Source organism: Dunckerocampus dactyliophorus, chromosome 19, assembly GCF_027744805.1.
Source record: "Dunckerocampus dactyliophorus isolate RoL2022-P2 chromosome 19, RoL_Ddac_1.1, whole genome shotgun sequence".
Classification (NCBI taxonomy): Eukaryota; Metazoa; Chordata; class Actinopteri; order Syngnathiformes; family Syngnathidae; genus Dunckerocampus; species Dunckerocampus dactyliophorus.
Window position 1 is genome coordinate 12,074,013 of NC_072837.1, and position 23,299 is coordinate 12,097,311.

Below are 23,299 nucleotides of genomic sequence, written 5' to 3' on the forward strand. Positions count from 1 at the left end.
ATATTGTTTATCTTGTTGTATTTATATACAGTGTTGATACAAAGTATGTTTGTTTGTATGATTAATATTTTTTGTTTGCCTGAAGCATTAGTCCTATGTTTTATTCTGATTATAATTATGAGCAGCAAAAATCACAAACTATTTCAACGATCTTGAAGGGATTCGATATTAATATCGGTGTCGGCAATGTTGGTCCTGTGTTTACTTTGTATCGAATCAATATAAAAATATGCAGTACAGTATTGTCCATTGTGACGTCATTTACAACCAAATTTTTTTGGGAAAATGAATTTTGCTGGTAACCTGAAAAAAACAGACATTTTTGTTGTTGTTATTATTGTCATTAGTATTACTATGAAATAATAATTCATTTATTTTGATCAATTGGCCGTGCTTCCCTTAAAAGTTCGAGCGAAATTGTTGTTGTTCCGTGCGCTGGGGACGAAATAGAAGTGCGCACTCACTTCCTGATGGAGTTCTTGCGAAGAATACAAATATACATTTACGGATCCTGCTAGACCAGTTATGCCTGATTGTCGACGGTAGAGTGAAAAAACATTTTTGTTCCAAGGACGTTATTGATGGAGTTTTTGTTGATGAATTATAGACATCTCCACGTCCCGAGAGCCGGTGCTGGTGAGCTAAAAAGCCCCGGTATGTGGCGTTAGCATCCAGGCCAGCCAGCTAAAGCTCACTTAATAGCCCGCTAAAGAACTGTAGGCCCCAGTTTATTTGTGTTTACTATAGGTAATCATATGATATGAGTCAATGACGGTCATGCATAGTGGGTCGTGTGTTGTGGAATGTACTTTTGAAATAACTGGCAGTTCTATAGCAGCTACAGCTAGCCCTCCTAGTTTATGTTGTCGATCACTAGCATATTGCCCATTATCTATTATATATGTAACACATATGTGTCTCTATTTTATGTACTTTCTTAAGGAACGTCGCCGTGATCCTGGGCAATGGCATGTTAACCGTACAATAGTGCTATTGTAGTGTATCTACTACGAATTTACGACCTGTTCCATGCATGTTTTTTCTTTAGCAGTTGGTGGCTGACGTGAGCGAGTAATGTCGCTGTCTTTACCATCCACCGAGATGCTGGAGACGCCCCCTGGATATCCATTTGAGGAAATTAATTATGAGGACATCGAGGTGGAGGAGGTAAGCTGTACACTGTATATCTTGAGTACTGCCCCTCATAAGCGAACACCCTTTTGTTGACACTCTTTACTTTCAGGTGGTGGGAAGAGGAGCGTTTGGGGTGGTTTGCAAAGCCAAGTGGAAAGGCAAAGATGTTGCAATCAAGACCATTGAAAGTGAATCGGAGAGAAAAGCCTTTATTGTTGAGGTACCCACACAACTCGGTCTCTGTTTTGTCTCTGTTTCAATAGACACAGATGAGAGTATGCTGCAACATGTACACTAGTGCAATCCAATCATGGGATTCAATACAGAAGTCATTTAAATAAATACTTTTGATCGACACTGTGAGGGGAGGTATTAACGTGAGGTTCAGCGGCTGTTGTTGAAGTCTAAAACTTCGCTGCTCTCCAGGTGCGCATTTTGGCCGCTGGTTTCAGTTTCGGGTTTAGTCTCTGTACGTAACGCAGGTGTGTCCAAACTTTTTTCAGCGAGGGCCAGATACTGAAAATAGAAAGGATGCAAGATATGCTAAGAGGTTATACTTGTATATATTTCAAGGAAACTCAGCTTTGTGGTGGAGGTCAACATGCCTATTATTAGTATGAACTTTGCCCTTTGCTTCCCCCCCATTTTGCAGTTTTTTTAAAACCATTTTCAAATATTTCTTCTTCTTTATACATTTTCTTTTCATAATATGCGTTATTCCAATAACATTTTGAATTTGTTCCCATAATATTATATTATTTTTCCCTGCAAAACCAAATTTTGTAGAAAATTGCAACCCTTTTTTGTTTCTCATATTGCAACTTAAAAAAATTCTTAAAAAAAAATATTTCAACTCAATGCTGCTAAAATGACATTTGTTTTTGTAATATTAAGAGTTTATTCTCGTAAAATTGCCTTCTTTCTTGTTAGAATACGACTTTTTTTCTCTTAATATTTTGGCATTATTCTCGTAAACTTACAGCTGCCCCCCAATTCTCGTAATGATTGCTTTATTCCCATAATATTTTGACTTTATTCTCGTAACATTATAACCTTTTCCACAACCTAATTTTCCAAAATTTACAACCTGAATTTGTTGTGTTGTTTTGTCATATTATGACTTAAAATAAACCCGTCTTTTAAAAATATTTTAGCTTTATGCTCCTAAAAATGATGTTATTGTTCCTCATAATATTACGAGGCTATTCTTGTAAAATTACATCTTTTCTTTTTTAGTTAAGTGCCCCTTTTTTCCCCTTCATATTTTCATTTTATTCTTGTAAAACTACTGCTGATTTTTACATATTTTTTTGTTTTTTCTTAGTTTTCTTGTTAAGTTATATTTTAATCATGTGCTGAGGGCCAGTAAAACAAAACTGCTGCGAGCCGCAAATGGCTCCCGAGCCGCACTTTGGACACCCGTGACGTGCGCCTCCAAAAAATCCTCGAGCTGCGGACTGTGATTGGTCGGCTTGTAGTATATAATTTCCTGTGTTTATACAACTCGTTCAGAGGGAAGACAGCCCACCTCAGTAAACACCTTCTCCAATTTTGCATCCACATTTGCAATAAAAGTGACTGTTGTAACGCGACTATTAGTTCCAGCTGCGATAACACTTCCCGTCAGTCTTTAATTACGATCATTCACTCGCTACGAAGGAAGCTATCAAGCTAAATAGTCAACAAGAGTTGTTGTTGGTCACAAAGTTGAGCTCAACCCTGACGAGCAGGCATAAAAGCAGGGGTGCAAGTATTCATCAAACACAATAACAAGAATAAATGAAACTGTATTAAAATAGAGAACAACTCATTATTTCCTTATGTCTTGCATCCTGGAATGGGTGTTGAAAGGAGGGAGAGACAGGCTTACTGAGAGGAGGAAGTAACAATAATGAGACCACTACACTGCCTAGTTATCACAGTCCATTTCATAGGAGCAGATCCTTACCATATTTATCCTTAATGATAGTCGCAGCGTTTTAGTGCCTTGGATAATTTCGCCTCACTTTTCACTTTTCTTTTCTTAGAGGTGCCGCCACCAGAAGAGTCTCCAACATGCTTTTGAGACATAATGGAGGATCAAGTGTAAAAGTTAACTAAAAAGAACAAAAGTGACATCTCGGGCTGTAACTAATTATTTTGTTTGTCGATTAATCTGAATCTTCTTGTTTCAATAAACCGAGTAATCGGCTAGGCCCTCTATGGACCGAACTTTAAATCCAAAAACTATTAATTGAATGCCAAAATAGTTGTTGATTAATTGGACAATTGATTAATCACCGATTAATAGCTGCAGCGCTAGTGATGCCCTTCTGTGCAACTATGTAGTACTCGTCTATGTATTCTTCCGCCACGCGCATGTAACAAGTTCTCGTTTTCCTTTTGTACTTTATTATTTATGAATTATTTACGTAGGCACGAAATGGCGTGACACGGAATTTCGAATCACGGAACGTCAAAACTGTACTGCCTTTTGTACGTGTGATATACAGAGTGGACTTAAATACTGCACACAAAAAAGATGTACACCACTAAATAATAACTGTGTACCTCAGATGCTCACCTGTATGATTGTGCCTTTCACTTATGCCTTTTTTTTTCCCTCCAGCTCCGCCAGCTTTCACGGGTAAATCACCCTAATATTGTGAAGCTGTATGGCTCATGCAATAATCCAGTAAGTTAACAACTGTTTTCTATATAACATAGTTTTATGTACCTATGGGTGCAATGTGATTAAAAAATGATAATTAAAAAGTAATAAATTGTGCATTGTGTTGCTTAAACTACCATGCAACTCGTATAATAACTTACGGCAGTGTAATAATGGATTATTTTCCTTACTTTTTAGGTCTGCCTTGTGATGGAATATGCAGAGGGTGGATCACTCTACAATGGTGAGTGTACGCTTAATACTGGTAACGGACTTACAGTAAGATGTGCATTTTATTCATTTTATTTTTAACAATGGAGCCATTTTGATTTTCTGTTTATTTGTAACGTTTATGAACTGGCAGCAGTAGCAATAAACCAACAAAAAAGAAACAATTGAAATAGCTCAGCGCACCTAATGTAATTAGTAAAAGTAAATTGGCTATGAGTTGACAAGTTGTACATTTGGAAAATAAATGTAATTTATAATGTGGGTTTTTATCATTTTGAGTGTTGTTGCTACAGGGGTGTGTAGTTCCTTCTGAATCGAAATTTCTCTCACAAAAAACATTTTTGACTGACTTCAGTCTTATGTCTTATTTTCTCTTATGTCTACTATAGTGAGTAATAGGAGTGCAAAGGTGACTATAGGGGGATGCTCTAATATTGTTCAAAAGCGTATTTAAATGTCGTAAACAGGTTTTCTACACTCTACTATGAATAACCAGGGATTTGTACAGCCAAAAAAATCCCCGCATTTTAAGAGGTTAAGCCAGGGTTGTCTAAAGTGCAGCATCGGGGCCATTTTGGCTCATTTTTCAGCTAATTTTTTTTATTGGCCCCCGGCACATTCTGAAAATTTAAATGAATTCATTCATAGCCCCCAACTCTCCATAAACTATGTTACATTAACATGTTCATTAATGTGCATCACTGGTACTGCTCATGCTGTACACTTAAATTGCACCCTGCACTAATCATGTACAGTATAATTGGAAATATGTCATATATATTTGCACCCTCAATATTCCTGTAAATAATGCTATAATTCTATGGTTTTATTCAACTCTATCAATACATCTTCTGGTTCTGTTTTGCACTGATACACTATCAATTTTATAGTTTTTATGTTTGTGTTTGTATCTTATACTTTGTATTTACTTTTTTTAAACTTACTTTTTTACTGTTGCACCAACCCACCAGAACAAATTCCCCGTATTGTGTGAACCTTGCAGGATACCTGATTCTGATTAGATATTATAGTATATAGTACTATTGCATTTTACACAAGTAACTATTTGCTTTGTCACCTGCAGCAGTGCTTCTAAATAATTTTTTTTCACGCCCCGTAGGTGACAGAAATTTTTTAACACATTAGAAAATGTATGCCTGAAAATATGTTTTATATGATATGTTTTGCTGTTGAGATCTCACAAGATTAAAATGTGGCGATGTTTCTCATTTAGAGAAAAGCTATCTCACGGGAAGAGTCAGCCAGAAGTCTCAGACTATGAACTATGGCGTTGCTACTGAATGATAATACATGTAATATGGAAGTGGCAGTGTGGTTTTGGAACTGCACATTAAGGGCTTTACGCACACTGTAATCCTTGCGACGACGTTCAACAGTTGTGCTGTGTTAATGTCCAAGCAGAAGTTGTAGTAATCCTACAGTTGATAAAACGTACTTAAGATTTGTCAGATCAAAACGTGATAGTAGGGTCTAATTCGGATCTACTCCTTGCCTCTTCACTCTATCATCATGGGAACTCTATTTCTTGTAGCGTAAACAAAGCTAATCTGCTGTCTTTATATAACTACACATCAGCAGGAATGATTTGTAGAAACATTTTATCATTTTTAGTTTTTTGTTTCAATTTGTGAAAAAAAGTTTAACAGTAAAAAAATCACACTTACAGTAGGTCATGCATGCAAAGTTATAAAACATTTAAAAATGTTTGTCCAGTGCTATATTTTGTCATTTTTGTCTTTGAGTAATGTTAAAATATCGTCTCGTCTCGTGAGCTGAGAGTATCGTGACATTGAGCAAGTACATTTGTTTTAATGCATTTCCTTTATGTTATGCCATATTTGACGTGCTATACTTCTGTAGGATGAGTTTAATAGTGCTTCAAAGTCCCGGTAACCTGAAACACCCCGCTCTGCCTCCCCAGTGGGGTGCGACTCGCTATTTGAGAAGCACTGACTGACGGTAGCTATAAAAGATGTTTTCTTCAGATGTCTTAGCATAGAGTATATCAGTGGTTCTCAATTATTTTCTGTAATGCCCCCTCCTAAAGGACAGAAATGTTTTCACGCCCCCCCAATTTGGAATACTCTTGAGAAACTGATCATATCTATTTATTTATCTGTACTGTACAGACTGAACTCGAAACTGAAACCAGGAAAATGCAACAACATTGAGAGCTGTGACGCATCCAAGCGTATTCAAGAGTCACATTGCATGTTGAGTACAATAAATGTGTACATGTTGACAGGTCTGCAGTAACATTGAAAGTACTCCCTGCCTCTCACGCCCCCTTGACAGTTCACCACACCCGCCCTGCCCCACTATTTGAGAAGCACTGGCATATATTGACCTACTTTGGGTTGGTTTTAGTATCTTGATTATTATCCGAGTGGTCCCTCACATCCTTTCATTTTTCTGTGTGCGGCCCTCGTTGGAAATATTTGGTGACCACCCCTGGGTTAAGCCAATGAAATCACTTACAGGAGTACACTTGCATTGTTCTCCTTGATTGAACCAAAGAACTACCGTTAATGAGATGTATATTGGCAGACCTCTATGCATGTGAGATTTTCGAATGTTGTCATTGCTGTTGTTGTGACTACGCTCTCTTGTTTGTAGTGCTGCATGGTGCTGAACCCCTCCCCTGCTACACTGCTTCCCATGCCATGAGCTGGTGTTTACAGTGTTCCCAGGGTGTGGCCTACCTCCATGGCATGAAACCAAAGGCTCTCATCCACAGGGACCTTAAGCCACCAAAGTATGCTCTTTGTCACCTTACTTGTGTAGTACATGTATACTTTTCAATTGTTGTAGACGAAAAATAAAGAATCTGATCATTAATACACACAGTACCTCACAAAAGTGAGAACACCCCTCACATTTCAGGAATTATTTTGTTATATGCTTTCATGGGACACCATTGGAGACACGAGTGTACAGCTTGTACTGTATAATAGCGTACATTTACTGTCCCCTTAGAATAACTCAACACATAGCCATTAATGTCTAAACGGCTGGCAACAAAACTTAATACCCGCCCAAGTGAAGATGTGCAAATTGGGCCCAATAAGCCATTTTTAGCCAATTTGGTGCTCAAAATCTGCCGCTAGATAGATAACAGATAAGAGACGAGACAAGTGCTTTGAGAATAATGACGGATGTAATTTAATACAACTTGCATGCAAGGAGACAAATCAACTGACTTTGATACGGACTGCCCGCATTGTTTTGTGCATTTTCTTTGCACACCGGCACGCAGCCCCGCACACTTGTTTATCACCAATTTTCTCATTGGCACGTGTACCATTGCCGGGACAAAATTCGGGTGTCAAAGTAACTTAAAAATACAATTAATGTAATATTATTGAGAATGAATATTAATATTAGCTGTTACGCTAATTCGTTTTTGCTTTGTCACAGAAAACACAATGTTAAAATGTCTTTATTCAGATAGCTTAGCAAATATTGACGTACATTGGGTTGCATTTAGCATTTTCAATGCACAAAATTTATGAAAGTGCCCCACCACATACCCTTCTACAGTCAAACCTCGGTTTTCATACGCCTTAGTTTTTGTATGATTATGTTTTCGACGAACATTTTTGCTAGATTTTGCCGCTGTTTTCGTACACCGTGACTCTGGCATACCGTTCCATGCTCAAAAAAGAATGGTTTGAATTCCCATAAATCATTCAAGGCCCCAAGTTGGTATTACATATGTACCCGATATGTAAATGTCTGACCGCAATTGTGTATCCATCCTGCATATAGTTTGAAGTTGAAATGAAGCCCGAGCACCCTGGATTTACCTCAAACTGCAACTCGACTCACTCCACTCATATAACGCAAATGAAAACAGTTTGGTTGTGTTTTTCAAACGTAGATATAGAAACAAACACAAACTAGCATTTTCCTACAGCATAATTTCATGCATAAATGTTGAAAACATTGTAATAATGTGTATTTTTGTCATTTTTAACACATTCTTATGCTTCAATTCTAGTTTGCTGCTTGTGGCTGGCGGCACTGTGCTGAAGATATGCGACTTTGGAACGGCATGTGACATTCAGACTCATATGACAAACAACAAAGGAAGTGCAGCATGGATGGCCCCAGAGGTATTTGAAGGCAAGTATTTTATTAGGCTTTTTGGAGATGTAGTTAAACATAAAATCCATCCATTTTCTTCCACTTATCTGGGTTCGGGTCTCGGTTGCATCAGTCTCTTCCGCCTACTTCTTCCAGTTCCACTGGGAGGACACCAAGGTGTTCCCAGGTCAGCTGTGAGACATAATCCCTCCTGTGTTCTCCTAGACAGCTCCCTTGGTGAGGTGTCTAGGAGGCATCTGGACTAGATGCTTGAGTCACCTCAACTGGCTCCTCTTTATGTAAAGGAGCGGTGTCTCTATGCTGAGCTCCTCTCAGATGACCAAGTTCCTCACCCTATGTTTTAGGGTGCCAGACTTGCCAGTCATCCTTTGGAGGAAAGTTTTTTTTCGGCCGATTCTATCCACGATCTCATTGTTTTGGTCACGACGCAAAGCTCATGACCGTAGGTGAGGGTGGGAACATAGACCGACCGCTCTGCCTTCTGGGTCAGCTCTCTCTTCACCATGACGGTCTGGTACAGTGATCAGATTCGCCTGTCGGTCTCACGCTCCAGCCTTCCCGCCTTCTTGAACAAGATCCTTGAACTCCTCCACCTGAGGCAAGAAACCCTCATTGCCTTGGTTGCACTTACAAACTTACATGCATGCAGGCCATGCACTCTCATAGCACACCCCAGGACACCTCAAGGGACATGGTTGAACGCCTTTTTCCAAGTCCACAAATACGTGGATTGTTGGGGCTGGGCCCCACAGGCAAAAGCCCGAGCATCAGGCGCTCTCCCGCAATCCCCTGCCCTGCATAAGGTCTTCCGAATCACTCATTATCTGGCCATCACCTAGGACCTGTTTGCATGGGAGACCCTGGATCTCCCTGGATCACTTGGGCACTCAAACCCATCCACCACAATAAGGTAGTTATTCACAAGGAGCCCCAAATTGAGTATGTCATCAAGTTAGAATATTATCAAATTGTTTACATACTGTATTATAAATATATAAGTACTGGTTTCACCCTCTTATAAGCAAATTACTGCCAGACTATCTGAGCCTTTAAATGGTCTGTTCATCTGAATTGAATCTTGAGGGGAAAACCTGAGAACATGACCTTTTGACGTTACCCTGAAAGCGTCATTATGAAAATTAAAAAAAAAAAAGATCAGCGCAACAACTTAAAGGTTTGTACTCAAATGATACTTTAATTTTGCACCAATACTGGAGCAATGGATCACAGCGCAATGTTATTAGAACCCTTTTCTTTTTTTTAAATGAAAAGATTTTCATGGCACCATATTCCTTTGTCTTCCAGGTAGCAATTACAGCGAGAAATGTGACGTATTCAGCTGGGGGATAATTCTCTGGGAGGTGATCACACGCAGGAAGCCCTTTGATGAGATTGGAGGACCGGCTTTTCGTATTATGTGGGCAGTGCACAATGGTGAGTGAGAGGGGTGGAGGCCCAAGCCTGACCAGTGAGCATCTTTGCGACACTCCCTGTATAGTGCATGAATGCACAGCTTGATAAACGGGAATGCTTATTTTTCCAGGCACAAGACCACCTTTAATCACAAATTTACCCAAGCCAATTGAAAGTCTGATGACCCGCTGCTGGTCGAAAGACCCGTCTCAGAGGCCTTCCATGGAGGAGATTGTGAAGATCATGACTCATCTGATGAGGGTAATCTGGACGATTCCAATGAAATTATTTTCATGCATGAATTTACAAATGAATTTACAACTCTTAACTGCCAGTGCTGGTACAATTTGGTGCATACTCATAGCTCAACCAACACAGGCTAATTTTATTTAAACAAGCATGTCTCCACGTTACACACATGCTGCCATGCTGAGTTGACGAAAGTCAGCGCCGAGTCCTAATACTGAAGTATATTGGTAAAGCTGCTGCTTTGGTCATTGAAATGATGAGAAGATGACGCTTCAGAAGAAAAATAAACACAGAAATAAAACGGTTATCCTTCAGATCCAGCATGGCTTACCCTTTCCTTATGTCTGCTTGCAGTACTTTCCAGGATCTGAAGAACCCCTGCAATGTCCGTACCAGTATTCAGACGACGGACAGAGCAGCTCTGCAACTAGTACAGGTACTTGAGTCACCTTCAAAATTGGTAGTACACCAGCACTGTTTGCGTGTACAGTCGTCCCACATGTATCATGGTTAATTGGTTCCAGACCTGACCGTGATAAGTGAATTTCTGCGAAGTAGGGTTGCTTATTTATAAATTGAATATTTTGGTAGTTCGAGCATAGAAAACCCTGATTATGACCTTCTAACTATGGTTTTTAACATTAGAGCCCTCTAGACATGAAATAACAACTCTATAGTCACCTTTACACTCATATAACCAAATAATTAGACATAATACAAGAAAATAAAGACATAAATAAGACATACAGTAATACAGACACACATGCATCAGTGTTGCCAGGTCTGTTTTATTATAAGCAGTTTTGGTCCGTTTTTTTCTGTGAAGTTCCAACTTCCCTGTTTTGAGCTTGTTTTTTTAGAGAACTCGTCGCTTGTTTCTCTCGTGAGACCTAGCAACACTGACACACATACCCCTAACCATTTCATTTGATACACTTACTACACTCTTATATAGTAATAATGCTTACGTACTTGTACATTATGATCACACACACACACACAGAGTTCTGATACACAACCACTAATCTGTAAACACTGTAACTTGTTCACGAATGATGTTGCTACGTTTGTTACGCATACCCAGGCCTTTCTCTTCTGAATGCCTTCTATTTCACTTCATTCAGTTCATTTTGCATTCAATTGGCTTAAATATGCACATTTCTCTACTAATAATAGGCCGTCGTCAACCACAAAACAAGGAACAGCAATATGATTTTTAAAATTAATATATTTGGAAAAACCGTGATAGAGTGAAGCTGCGAAAGTCGAAGCGTGAAATGGTGAGGGACGACTGTACTACTAAATCCAGTGGGGTTTCGGAATTCTTTTTAATTTGGAAGATTGAGTACAAAATTGAATTGAACCATTTTTACATCCGGGACAATACTCAATGTCATAGTAGTATGTTGTTACCTCATTCTAATTACTGTTTTATTAACCAGGTTTCCCAGAAATATATGATGGACTGAAAAGGTTCAACTTTTTGGCCACTACAGTCATCCCTCGCCACATCGCGGTTCATTTTTGCGGCTTCACTACAGTAGACGCCCCTACAACGTAAATAATCCGTTTGGAGAACATTTATGTTATAGGGTTTTTATGTTATACGAAGCGTAAAATACATCTAAATAGCCTAATCCGTTCCGAGATCTTCCCAAAGTCACCCCTTTGGCCCTTCAAAATATTCAAAGTCCACAAATATGGTGGGAAAATATAAGAAAACGTTAGCATAAACATAGTAGAGTAACATTCCAATATAAAATAAGGTAATAAATAAGATTACTGTAAATGAATAGAACTGAAAGGCATCACCAAGTGTACAGTACTCTGTTAGTCTGAACTTGCACCAACTTAAAAAAAAAAAAACTTACTTACTTACTTACTGTACTTCAAATCCATATCCTCTGCTAATAACAAGAAAGCTATCAAGACTATAAATCTGTGCTGCCACTTCAATATCCTTAATTTAATTTAATTTTCATTGTTCATGTCCCCTGGTGTAACTTACTTTTATTATTATTATTATCTTTATTTAAATTTCTTTTAATTAATTAATTTATTTGTCACATTTCTGTTACGTTTTTATTTCTTTAATCTCGATTTCTGTGTGATTTATTTTATGTGTTTTTGTTATCCAACTGTTATTTTTCAATGCCCATGGTTTGATGCACTGTTAGTGTAATTTGTAAGGCATTAATTTACGTTAAATGGAATTTCTTACGTAATACGAAGGAAAAACTTTACACAAATTCTTTACGTTCTGTGGAATTGACGTAAAAAGAGGTTTACGTTATGCGAGGTACTACTGTATATTAATTAATATATCATTGCTGTTTTGTGGTTAACTACGGCCTATTATTAGTAAAAAGAAAAATGCATATTTAAGGTAATTTTCCTTTTTTTGCATTTTCAAACATAAAAATGGCTAAAAGAACTGCAATATAAATATAATCCTCGAGAGCTGAAACAGTCTTATTCATGTCTTAAATTGCTTATCTACTCTTATGTCTACTATATTTGCTAATATGGGTATAAAAGGTGACTATAGGGGTGTTACTTCATGTCTAAAGGGCTCTAATAATGTTATTTAGAAGGTCGTAAACAAGTGTTATGTTCTAACTACGAAAATATTCCATGTATAAATAAGGAATCTTACTTTGTGGAAATTCACTTATCACGGTCGGGTCTGGAACCAATTAACTGCAATCAACGGGGGATTACTTTATTCCAAAAAGTATATTTGGTGCAAAAACGCCACACCATAGGTGAAACATACAGGTGGCAGCGTCATCTATTCTCTGCATATTATTTTCAGTATGTTAGCAAACGCTGCACTTTTTTTTGGAAAAACTGTTAATGTAACGTTAATGATGTCTTTTCTTTGGAACAGCCTCGTATGTGGACACCAGCAACAAAAGTGATGCAAACATTGAGCACAGTGACTCACAGGGGAGCAGTGACACGATTAAGATCACACCACAGTTTGCGCCTCACTTCAAGCCAAAGGCAAAGCATATTTGTCTTTGTTTGTCTGTAAATAAATACATCTGGGTACTCCAGGTATAGTTGACGTGACTCTTTATGTGATCTTTCAGGTAGACCCGTTGAGAACTCTGCCTCTTTCAAGAGGAGGCAGTTTTGAGAGTCTGTCTGCTCGACCACAAGGCCTGACATCCTCGGACAGCAAACGAATGAGTGCTGACCTTTCAGAGCTGGAGCCCAACATAGGATTTACACCAGCAGGTAATGGCAGGCATAATTTACCTGTAAAATATTTGTATTTTATGGTGATTGAGGTTAGGCTTGAGTTATTACCATGTTGGGTGCTCACGTACACTGTTTTTAAATCTTGTATGACCCGCAATGCCAGACCTATTTGAGCTGTGTAGTTGTCTGCATTCTGCATGGCTGTTCTAGTAGAGATGTAGTGTAGTGCTGGCCAGTCATCTACACGTTACCACTGCATGATCCTGAGCGAATGGAGCGCATGCTGCCCTGGCACTAAATAACCCCTGCATACGTGTGTCTGGCCTGCCTTTCCCGTGCAGTTGTTGGCTTGAAGTCTATCATAGTCTGCACGCTCTTTGTGTATGCAGCTGTATGCATGTGTATGTGTTTTTGCAGCACGTCCCCAGTATAAACGAGGCCATCGTAAAACAGCGTCATTTGGCACCATTCTGGATGTTCCCAAGATCGTCGTCACAGGTATCACTGGACTAACGGGGCGGCCTGCTGACATGGATGAGTTTGTTTTGGTCGAGATCTTGGCTTGCCTTGTCCTTACGCAACCCTCTTCTGTGTATCACTCCAAGAGATAACCGCGGCAGGATTTGTTTAAGAAGTTCTTTCATGCCAAAAGAGGATCTTGGTGAGCTTGTCCTGGAGTTACACACAGAGAGGAGCCTCGTGTTTTTCAAACGGAACACTAGTTAGAATCAGAACCTTCTTACCTCCCATCCAATACACAATGGAACCTCGGTTTTCATCATTCATCCGTTCCACAAGGTCCAACAAAAACCAAAACGTACGAAAACCGATGCAAGTTTTTCCATAGGAAGTAATGTAAGTATAGGCTTTATTCACCATTTACAGTCCAGGTGTTTGCAAAATACACATTTTATAGAGCATGACTATAGTTTTTAATAAATAAATCATATTTTCATAAAATGTTATTATTTAGTTTGATTTATTTTAAAGAGTAGAGGGTTAGAACTGTATACTTGCTCACTTGAACTTTATTGTCAACTTTAGCAGCAGGTACGTCCATCATTACACACACTGGCCCGCCTCACTCTCTGTTATGTGTCTCTCTTAAACCATTCCCCCTGCAACTTGTGTTAAAGAGTCCTACCTTTACATTTCAATCCTGTTGTAATGGTAACAAACACGACCTTCATAATTTGCTGCTTAAAGTTCTGGCACTTGCAACTTTCTTTGGCTTCATGGTGGCTTATTTTGCTGCCGTGATGACAAAAAAAACACACAAAACACTCAGAAATATGCACATTGCTTATTAGGAGGAAGAAGAGAGATGAAAACAGAGTTGTTAATGGTTCTGTGTGCTTAGTATGACCAATCAAACCACACACAAACATGAAATTAAAGGAGGAATCTGTCTATAGTGTCCCATCTCTAAAAGAACCATTATCCATTCTGGACACAGACTGAGTCACCCACGCATGAATGCTTGTTTGGGCACTGTTTGGACGTACGAAAATCGAATCCTACGAAAACCGAGGTTCCACTGTATAACCTTAATTTTTCTGGGCATAGTTGAAACAACACTTTGTCTGAAAAGAGGACGTCTCCTTGATGTAGCATCTAACTCATTGCCTGTCCTTCCTGTCATCTGACTGGCTTGGCTGGAGCAGATCATGGGTAGCTGGAGTGCTTTGCATTTCCCCTTGTTCTTGCTTTTATATAGACTGCCGAAAAATGTTGGCCAATAAACCCCCATACCTTCTTTTCCCTGTTGTTCATGAACTTTGAAAAGGGCAGTGACTTTGCGCAGAATGGAAGTCGTAAGCTCTTAGTAGACAGCAAACGTGTAAGATGGCAGAAACCACTTACATGGAGTGAATGATGCTTCTGTTGGGATGGTAAAGCAAACAAAATGGTACTCAAATGGAAACAAGCTTTTATTTTGTTAAGTACTGCACACAGACTAAAAGGAATGGAAGCCATTGAAGTCATCTAAACTGAAGATAGGCTTATCTTTAAATAAATAAATGTCTGCCTCGGAGGTTACAGTTACTGTCGTCTCTCGACATTTTGCAGGTCCACTCTATCACGGTTTTTCAAAAATATATTAATCATTGCGGTTTCATGGTTGAATATGGCCTATTATTAGTAAAAAATAAAACGATTTACGCAAATTTTTTGTATTTTTCAAGCATATAAATGGCTAAATAAAATAATATAAGGCAGTCGGAAGATGCATTGAAAGATGTTGTGTTGCTACAGTATGTAGTATGCTACACTGATCACTAGTTGTCAGTATTGTTACACTGATGATACAGTAGCAAGCACTGTACAGAAACCTGGAGCCAAAAAGGAACAACAATGAACTTTCCCAATGCTGCGTGTGTGCTGATATTATGGCATATTTCAGTCTTATTTCTGTTATGTCCACTATATTGGGTAATCTGAGTGTAAAAGTGACTATAGGGGTGTTATTTAATGACTAGAGGGCTCTAATAATGTTAAAAAGCGTATTTAGAAGGTCGTGCACAGGTTTTCTATGCTTCTAACTACAAAAATATTCCATTTATAAATAAGGAATCCTATTTGTGGAAATTCACTTATCACAGTCGTGTCTGGAACCAATTAACTGCACTGCAACTGAGTCTTTTTATGGCTCCAAAATGTAAGAAAATGTATTATCTTACGTCGATAATCTGCATTTCAGAGAAGAGTCATTCAACCTCGTCCCTTATGGACACCATACCAGCGAGATGAGCCCGCCCCAGTATATACAGACCTGATCAAAACCTTAAGACCAGTTGAACAATTGCTAGAATTTGCATTTTGCACATTTGGATCTTAATGAGGTTTTAAGTAGAGCTACAATATGCAAAAGAAAGAAGGAAGAGTGAGACAAAAAGCACTTTGTAAAGTAATTTATTGAAAACTACAAATCAACTGAAATAGGCTGTTTATCAGCTGATCGAGGACTCTTGCTAGTGTCGGATCTTGCTGGTATTGAAGATAAACTTACATAAATGTCCGTGTAAATTAATGTAAACTTAACCGATATGTTTACTCTGGCGCCAACGAGTTCCCAAGCTGCTGCTTTATTTCTTTATATCGCTATATTATTATTTTTTAGAAACATCAAATAGCTCCGGGAAATCTGACACTGGAAGTATAGCGTACTGATTAGCATCCTGGCCGCTCATTGGTCGATCAATAAAACTTCCGCTGATTGGTCCTCCTCTGGGCGACAGCGATGAAAGCTTTCTAGGATCGCGTCGCATGACACGCACGAGCACAAACTTTAGCGTGTCGCTTGGCTGGATGGTGACACGCGATAATCGCCCTATCGCGCAGGTTCCATTGTAAATGAATGGCGTCGAGGTGATGTTGCCTCCCGTGTGTGGCGCCCATTAATTGTTGCATCTCTACACCAAATATCTCTGTAAGAATATCAGACCCTGCCATTCGTGGGTGTGTGTGTGCGCGTGGGTGTGGAAGCAGCCCTAAATAGATAGACACACATTGTAAAGCAACTTTTCACCCTTGGGCTTCAATTTGAATCATACGAAAGTGTTTTTCCCACTCTACATACATAGCGTAGAATGTTTTAGATGTTTCAAAAGTTTCGTCAACCTTCATCTATGAGGGGGTGGGGGTGTCAATGGGAGCCTGCCTCCGCCTGGTGGGACTGATGAGCCTCAGGAGAGACACTTCCTGTCACTGCGAGCTGCTGTAGCTCCGTTTATGAAGGAGGTAAGGCTTGAGCATATGTGGTTAGGGTCTTCTTCCAGACATCTGTAACATGATGACACATCCAAATAAGTTGTACCCACAATACGTGCAATTGCGTCCAGCTTATTATGACTTTTATGTCCATGATGAGCCCGTGAGTGTATGCACATTTCTGACATGGATTTCATACAGACAGGTCAACATTAGAGGGTTAAGTAAGCTGCTGTTTCAGGGTCTGTGTTCCTCGTGTGGGGGGGAAAAAAACATGGGTGACCCACAAACACCACTCCCAGATTTTCCAAAATGTTCACTAATTTGTCTGTACCTTCCCTGTTTTTCCACCCCGCTCATAGCCACATGCGAGCCTCAGAGACGTCGCTCCGTACAGGATTTGCCAGGCATTGGCACAGAGTCCACCCAGGTAAGCCAAACAGTCAGTAGTCTGTGAAGCTTTATATGTACTCATGATTTTCTGTGTTTCCCCTCCTAAATGAAAGGCAGGGATCTTGCCGGCTTCCGTTGGTAGATTTGGATTGGTTGTCACTAAAGATGCTAAAATTGCTCAATTCAGTTTAACACCAGATGGTTCTATTGACAAGATTGGACTTATTAGCAGAGTGGAACCTTGGCTAGAGTCATGAATTTGTTTTAGAAGGCCCAACTCTCACCAAAACGTGCTCTAACCAAATCCATTTTTCCCATAAGAAGTAATGCAAATGCAATTAATCAGTTCCAAAAAGACAAAAACACATTTTTTTTTATAGTTTTACAATTAAAAACAGAAAAAAATTGGAAATTACATATAAAATACATATAAATATGAAAATAAATGACCATGTGATTGTTGCCAAAGACACAATGTGGCAGAAAGATCAACACAGACACCACCTTCCTGTTTTGCTATGAGTTATTTCTTGAATTCAATAGTGTTTCTTACCTCAACTCTATCAAATTAAGACAAAATGGAGCCAAAGAAAATTCCAAGTGCACACATTTTGATGAAGGTGAGATTTTTGGCTTATTTGCAGCCAAGATTTAAAAAAAAAAAAAAAAAAAAGCAGAGACTTGTTGAATTCAAGAAAAAAGTCATAGCAAAACACTAAGGTGGTATTCGTGTTGATCTGACATAGTGGTCCCTACCTGCAGTGGTGTGTCAGTTTTAGTTATTAATTCATCCAAAAGTTTTGACGAAAACCAAATTGTACGAAAAATAACATTTTTCAAATAGGAAATAATGTAAATGTAATCGATAGCTTCCAGACACCCAAAATTATGAACAGTTAGAGTTTTACACGCAGAAAATAATGTGAAATAAATACAAATGAGGAACAGATGGAAGTTACTGTTGGTGCGGGTTTCCAGTACATCCTGGCGTGAATTCAGTAGTGTTTCTCACCTTCTTTATCAAATTGCTGCCACTTGCAATTTTCTTTGGCCTCATGGCGGGTTATTAGCAGTCACACTCACACATTAAAAAAATGCACAGACGGTGAATCAGTGACATTTGATTTCGCAGAACCGCACAGCACAGGGTAAACGGACACGTTTTTTATGTGCAATATTATATGATAACAGAGGCAACATTCTGGCTAAAATTTTAGACGAAAATGGAAACCGGGGCATACGAAGACCGAGGTGTGACTGTGCACATTTAAAAAAAAAATATGTAAGAATTGGTTCCAGATTGTGTGTAAATTTCCACAAAGTAGGAATCCTGGTGTGTAAATGGAATGTTTTCATATTTTCATTTTCATAGAGCATAGAAAACCTGTTTATGACCTTCTAAATACATGATTAAACATTATTAGAGCCCTCTAGGCATGAAATAACACCCCTATATTCACCTTTACACTATTACCCAATATATACTCCACATAGTAAGAGAAAATAAGACATAATGTAGACTCACATGTTAGCATTGGTAGAGTTATTTTACTTCCCATTCTGTACAGTGCTTCCTGTGGTGGCATCAATTTAACATGACTGACACCTAGTGACCAGTGTAGAATACTACATATCACAACATGGCTTTGAATGCATCTTCTGAATGAATGCCTTATGTATATTTTAGTTCATCTAGTCATTTTTATGCTTGAAAATGCTAAATTTGCTGAAATATGCCTTTTTTTTTTTTTTTACTTATAGTAGGCCGTATTCAACCACGAAGCATAAATGTTGCCTATTTTGCCTGATGGGCCAGCCGGCTCCGGCCGTTAGTGATGTATTTTGTTTTCTTCTTGCAGGGATGCAGAAACAGCAGAGGTTACTTCTCCCCCGATGAGCTCAAAGGTATCCATTTTGCTTTTGAAATGTTTCACATAGTTTTAATAACGATTCGATTCGTGTCCCGATTCATTGTTGCCGACGCGATTCAAGGACGATATTGGTTCATTTAGAACGATACGATCCGAAACAGTAACTTCAGTGACTTTAAATCAATTCAGTAACTTTTTAGCCAAAAATTCAACCAGTGGGACTGTGAAATAAATACCTGGATACTGGACAGTTCAGGTGAACTTTCCTAGATTCCCGTTGGTTTTTTGTAAAGGAATCAGGTAGAAATTAGTGATGGACATAAAACAAGCCTACCCCAAGTATTAAAGAAGTTAGAGCAAATTTCACAGCGGGAAATAGTGCCTTTGGTTGCCATTGCTTTAGCTGTGGTCAACCTACGGACCTTGGCAAGTACAACCGTACTACAAAGTATATAATAGCTTAGGCTGTGAAAATCTGTTCTAAAGTCAGAATAGCCATTTACATTTCTTCAGTATCAAAAAGTCCAGGCAAGGACACGCTGATCCCTTCGGATGTGATAGCTGAACATACACGTTCTCTTTCACAGACACCAACGGCTCAGACAATTCCATTCCCATGGCTTACCTCACTCTTGATCACCAGCTGCAGGTAAGCACGCTAATACACACTCCTGCTAATGCTACAGGACTTTACACGCGTGGTAAACAACAGCCTTCTATTTGTAGCCCCTCGCTCCTTTCCCCAACTCAAAAGAGTCCATGGCTGTTTTTGAGCAGCACTGCAAAATGGCTCAAGAATATCTGAAAGTGCAGACAGAGATCGCCCTGCTGATCCAGAGAAAGTAAGTCAAAGTCACACTTTTTAACAAGATATCATAGATTAGATGATTCAAACAATTGGATTTGCCATATTTACTAGGGATGACCGAGTACACCACTATTTGTATCTGTCAGTTCACCCATTTAAATGATCTGTACTCGGAGTGGGCGTGGTTATTATTATTTTAAGACTGAAATTGACATGGATTGATCAGAAGTTGCTGTATTTATTATTTATTATTCAGCTATATGTGTACTGTGTACGTGTGTAAGTGATCTGTAAGACTTTATTATTGAATTATTTTTTAATGATGTGTGTGAAGTCGGTGATTCATGCAAACATCCAGTGATGGCAAACAGGGAAATCATCTGTCAGCTTTGTTCACTGTAGTTTTCCCCAAAGCACCGCGTTCAGCACTACGAGCAAAGTTTTCCAACTGGCTTTGTATCACCAGCCAAGAGGGAAAAAAACAAACACTCGGTGATCGACACAAGACGAGCCGTTTACAGCTCTGTCTTGTCAAAGGCACCGCGTACGGAACAAAACAAGTTTCCCAAGTAACTTTAGATACGAGCTGAGCTGAGGGGAAAACCTAAAAAAAAAAAAAAACTGTCCAGAGTGGAGACAGTGACCAACGCGACACGACCAGTTTTCAACTCCGTCTCGCCAATTGCACCACGTACGTGAGCGAGGCACGACTCCTCTCTTACTGTAGCCTGCAGCAAGTCTGTGTGGGGAGGGGCGCTCGCTGTGTGTGACTGGCCAATCACAGAGCGTGAAGAGTGAATACATAAGTAGTTGAAGGAAAATCTGTTTCTGTATGTCCCACATTGGGTTTTCGTCCAATCTGTATAATTAGTTAATATTTTAGGGTGTTTATAAGGGATTAATTGTATTGGAAAAATTGTCTTTTGGATTTTATTAAGAACAAAACTGAGGTCCCACTCATCATTTAACATCAACATTTAAGATTTTTCTCTTTCATTTTTGGGGGGGTTTAAATTTATTTCTAAAATTGTCCGCGGGCCAATAAAAAAAACGAACAAATTGCCCCCAGGCTGCACTTTGGACACTCTGGCGTTAAATAACCAGGTTTTCTACACTCTACCTATGAAAACATTCTATTTCTAAATGAGGAAATGAATGACCCAGGTCTGCGTTTTATCACCCACCTGTACAGAAAGGAACTCATTGCTGAATTGGACCAAGATGAGAAGGACCAGCAGAACACGTCCCGTCTGGTGCAAGAGCACAAAAAACTACTGGAAGAAAACAAGAGTCTGTCCACATACTACCAAAAGTGCAAAAAACAGCTGGAGCTGATCCGCGTCCAGCAGCAGAAGAGACAGGGGACATTGTGATGCCATGTGAACTCCTGCAATCCGACATCCACTCAAGTATACACACAAACTCATCACCCTTTCTTTCCAGTCCAGTGCTGACACGCCTTGCATGTCGCACACTGTGGTCCCTTTGCCCCTGTCCAACAGGAAGGTGTCTTGTGTACATATATTGCACATCCTCACAGTGTATTCTGTGATTGTAGACCAAACAATCACTGCATCCCAGAGCCTGCTGGCTTTCAGAGCGGAGCTTCGCTTCTATGGTGGCCGTGTGAGACGGCAGGCTGGTGTGTATTTCTACATGTTGCTCTCAGGGCCTCTTGGATGACCAGTTGATGTTTTGTTTTTTTTCATTCCTCAGCATCTTCTGGGGGACTCGGTAACATTTTTTTTTTTTGTGGCCATCGTCCACAAATGTGTGAAAAAAGCAAGCAGTTCAGCAACAAACGTGGGAATGTGGGGGGGGGGTGCCGTTAGGCCGAAGATGCACCCCTGTATCACAGTATTTCATCTTCCATGTCCCCCACCCTCAATTTGAGCTTTGGCCCTGACAGACACCAGGTGTTTACGTCCTCCGTTTGGATGCATCGTCCTTCTAGAACAGGGGTGGCCAAACTTTTTCCACCAGGGCCACACAGTGAAAAATGAAAGGATGATATTTTGTAAAGCAACACATGTAGATATGCTAAGACGTTATATATATTTCAGGAAAAAGCCAGTATCAACTTCACTTGTTGCGTTGTTTTCCCCCCATTTTTGCTGTTTTTTTTTTTTTTTGTAAATATTTCTTTTTTTTTTAAATTTTGTACATTTTCTTCTTGTAGTGTAACTTTACTCCCATATTATACATTTTTCCCCAACCCAATTTTGTTTGTTTCTAATATTACTTTTTAAAAACTAACGTATTTTTTCTTTAATATTTCATCTCATATTACAAGTTTATTCTTGTAAAACTGCACCTTTTTTTCCTCATCAGAATACAACTTTTTTTTTCTCTTAATATTTTGATTTTAACTTAAAAAATTACAGCTGTTTTTTTTTTTATTTTCCAACAATTAACTTTTTTTGTGTAAATGTTATAATTTTCATAATTAGGACTTTATTCCCATAACATAACTTTTTCCTCAACCTGATTTTCCAAAAATTACAACTTTGTTTGTTGTTGTATATCACAACTTAGGAAAAACAACAATTTCTCTAATATTTAAACTTCATGCTACTAAAATGTTAGTTTTCCTCATAAAATTACATTATACTCCTAAAAAAAAAAGTAAATATTTTGACTTTATTCTGGTAAAATTACTGCTGATTTTTCCATTTTTATTATTATTTAAGTTCTCTTGTTAAATTATATTTTTAGAATGTGCCGCAGGCCTCAATTTGGACACCCCTGTTCTAGAAAGACTTATATCTGTACCGCAAAAACACAAAAATAAGCTTTCCTTGCAAATTAGAGAAGCTGTGGATTCCGCATAAAACATATTTGGACTCCAGTGTTGTTTTGATTTGTAAATGTTTTTCTCTTTTCTATTCAGTAGTTGACCTTTTTGTTCTTTAGGACGTATTTTACGGGGTGTGGAAATTCTCACTGAGAAGTAATAGCGAGCCTGTACCTGATATACGGTAGTTTGGTTTTAGTTCACATGTTGCCTTAGAAGTCGCCTGCATTTTAAGTGCTTGACTTGTTTTACGTGACATTTAATTCATATTAATGTAACGGACATTGGATGTCACAGGTAAGAATAATGTATGCTTCCCTCTTGCTGTGCACCCAAAGGAGGCTTGGATGTAATCGCTTTCATATCCCAGAAGTATTTTTACACATTGCTTTACCCGGTGAAGTCATTTATCGCTAAGACTTGAGTTGCTGATGCACGGGGATGAATGGTCACGCATCTTTTGTCTCCTACATTTTCACTTTACATGCACAAACAACGTAAACAACTCAGTGTGTGGCTTCAGTTGACGGTGACGAAGGCGTCGTGAATAAACTCAATTGTCTAAATTGTTTTTGTTGCTTTTCTCCCCTCCCGACCCCGCACTTTAACATAATAAATGACACCTGTGTTCAAGGAAAACTGCACTTTTTTGGGAATTTTGTTTTGCCCATCATCCCACAATCCTGAGGACACGTCTTTCTCTTTTCTGT

At 38.9% G+C, this 23,299-nt stretch overlaps 1 protein-coding gene across 8 annotated transcripts; it reads left to right on the plus strand.

Annotated features, from left to right (window-relative positions):
- The first annotated feature begins 400 nt into the window (after positions 1-400).
- map3k7 (mitogen-activated protein kinase kinase kinase 7) lies at positions 401-23,228 on the plus strand. Of its 8 annotated transcripts, XR_008566872.1 has the most exons (19): positions 429-654; positions 1,049-1,167; positions 1,244-1,354; positions 3,743-3,808; positions 3,983-4,028; positions 6,653-6,791; positions 8,037-8,165; positions 9,453-9,577; positions 9,687-9,817; positions 10,160-10,241; positions 12,696-12,811; positions 12,901-13,048; positions 13,430-13,510; positions 17,086-17,153; positions 18,976-19,021; positions 19,575-19,636; positions 19,714-19,829; positions 20,988-21,437; positions 21,512-23,228. XR_008566872.1 is itself a non-coding variant. In XM_054761207.1 (18 exons), exons 2-18 carry the CDS (start codon positions 1,075-1,077, stop codon positions 21,166-21,168), a joined length of 1,740 nt encoding a protein of 579 aa, XP_054617182.1. In that variant the 5' UTR covers positions 401-542; positions 1,049-1,074; the 3' UTR covers positions 21,169-23,228. The 8 variants fall into 8 exon arrangements, 7 of the variants coding, with proteins under 7 accessions (XP_054617182.1, XP_054617181.1, XP_054617180.1 ...); XM_054761207.1 differs by having other exon boundaries at positions 401-542; positions 20,988-23,228; XM_054761206.1 differs by having other exon boundaries at positions 420-542; positions 1,052-1,167; positions 20,988-23,228.
- Positions 23,229-23,299: the final 71 nt, after the last annotated feature.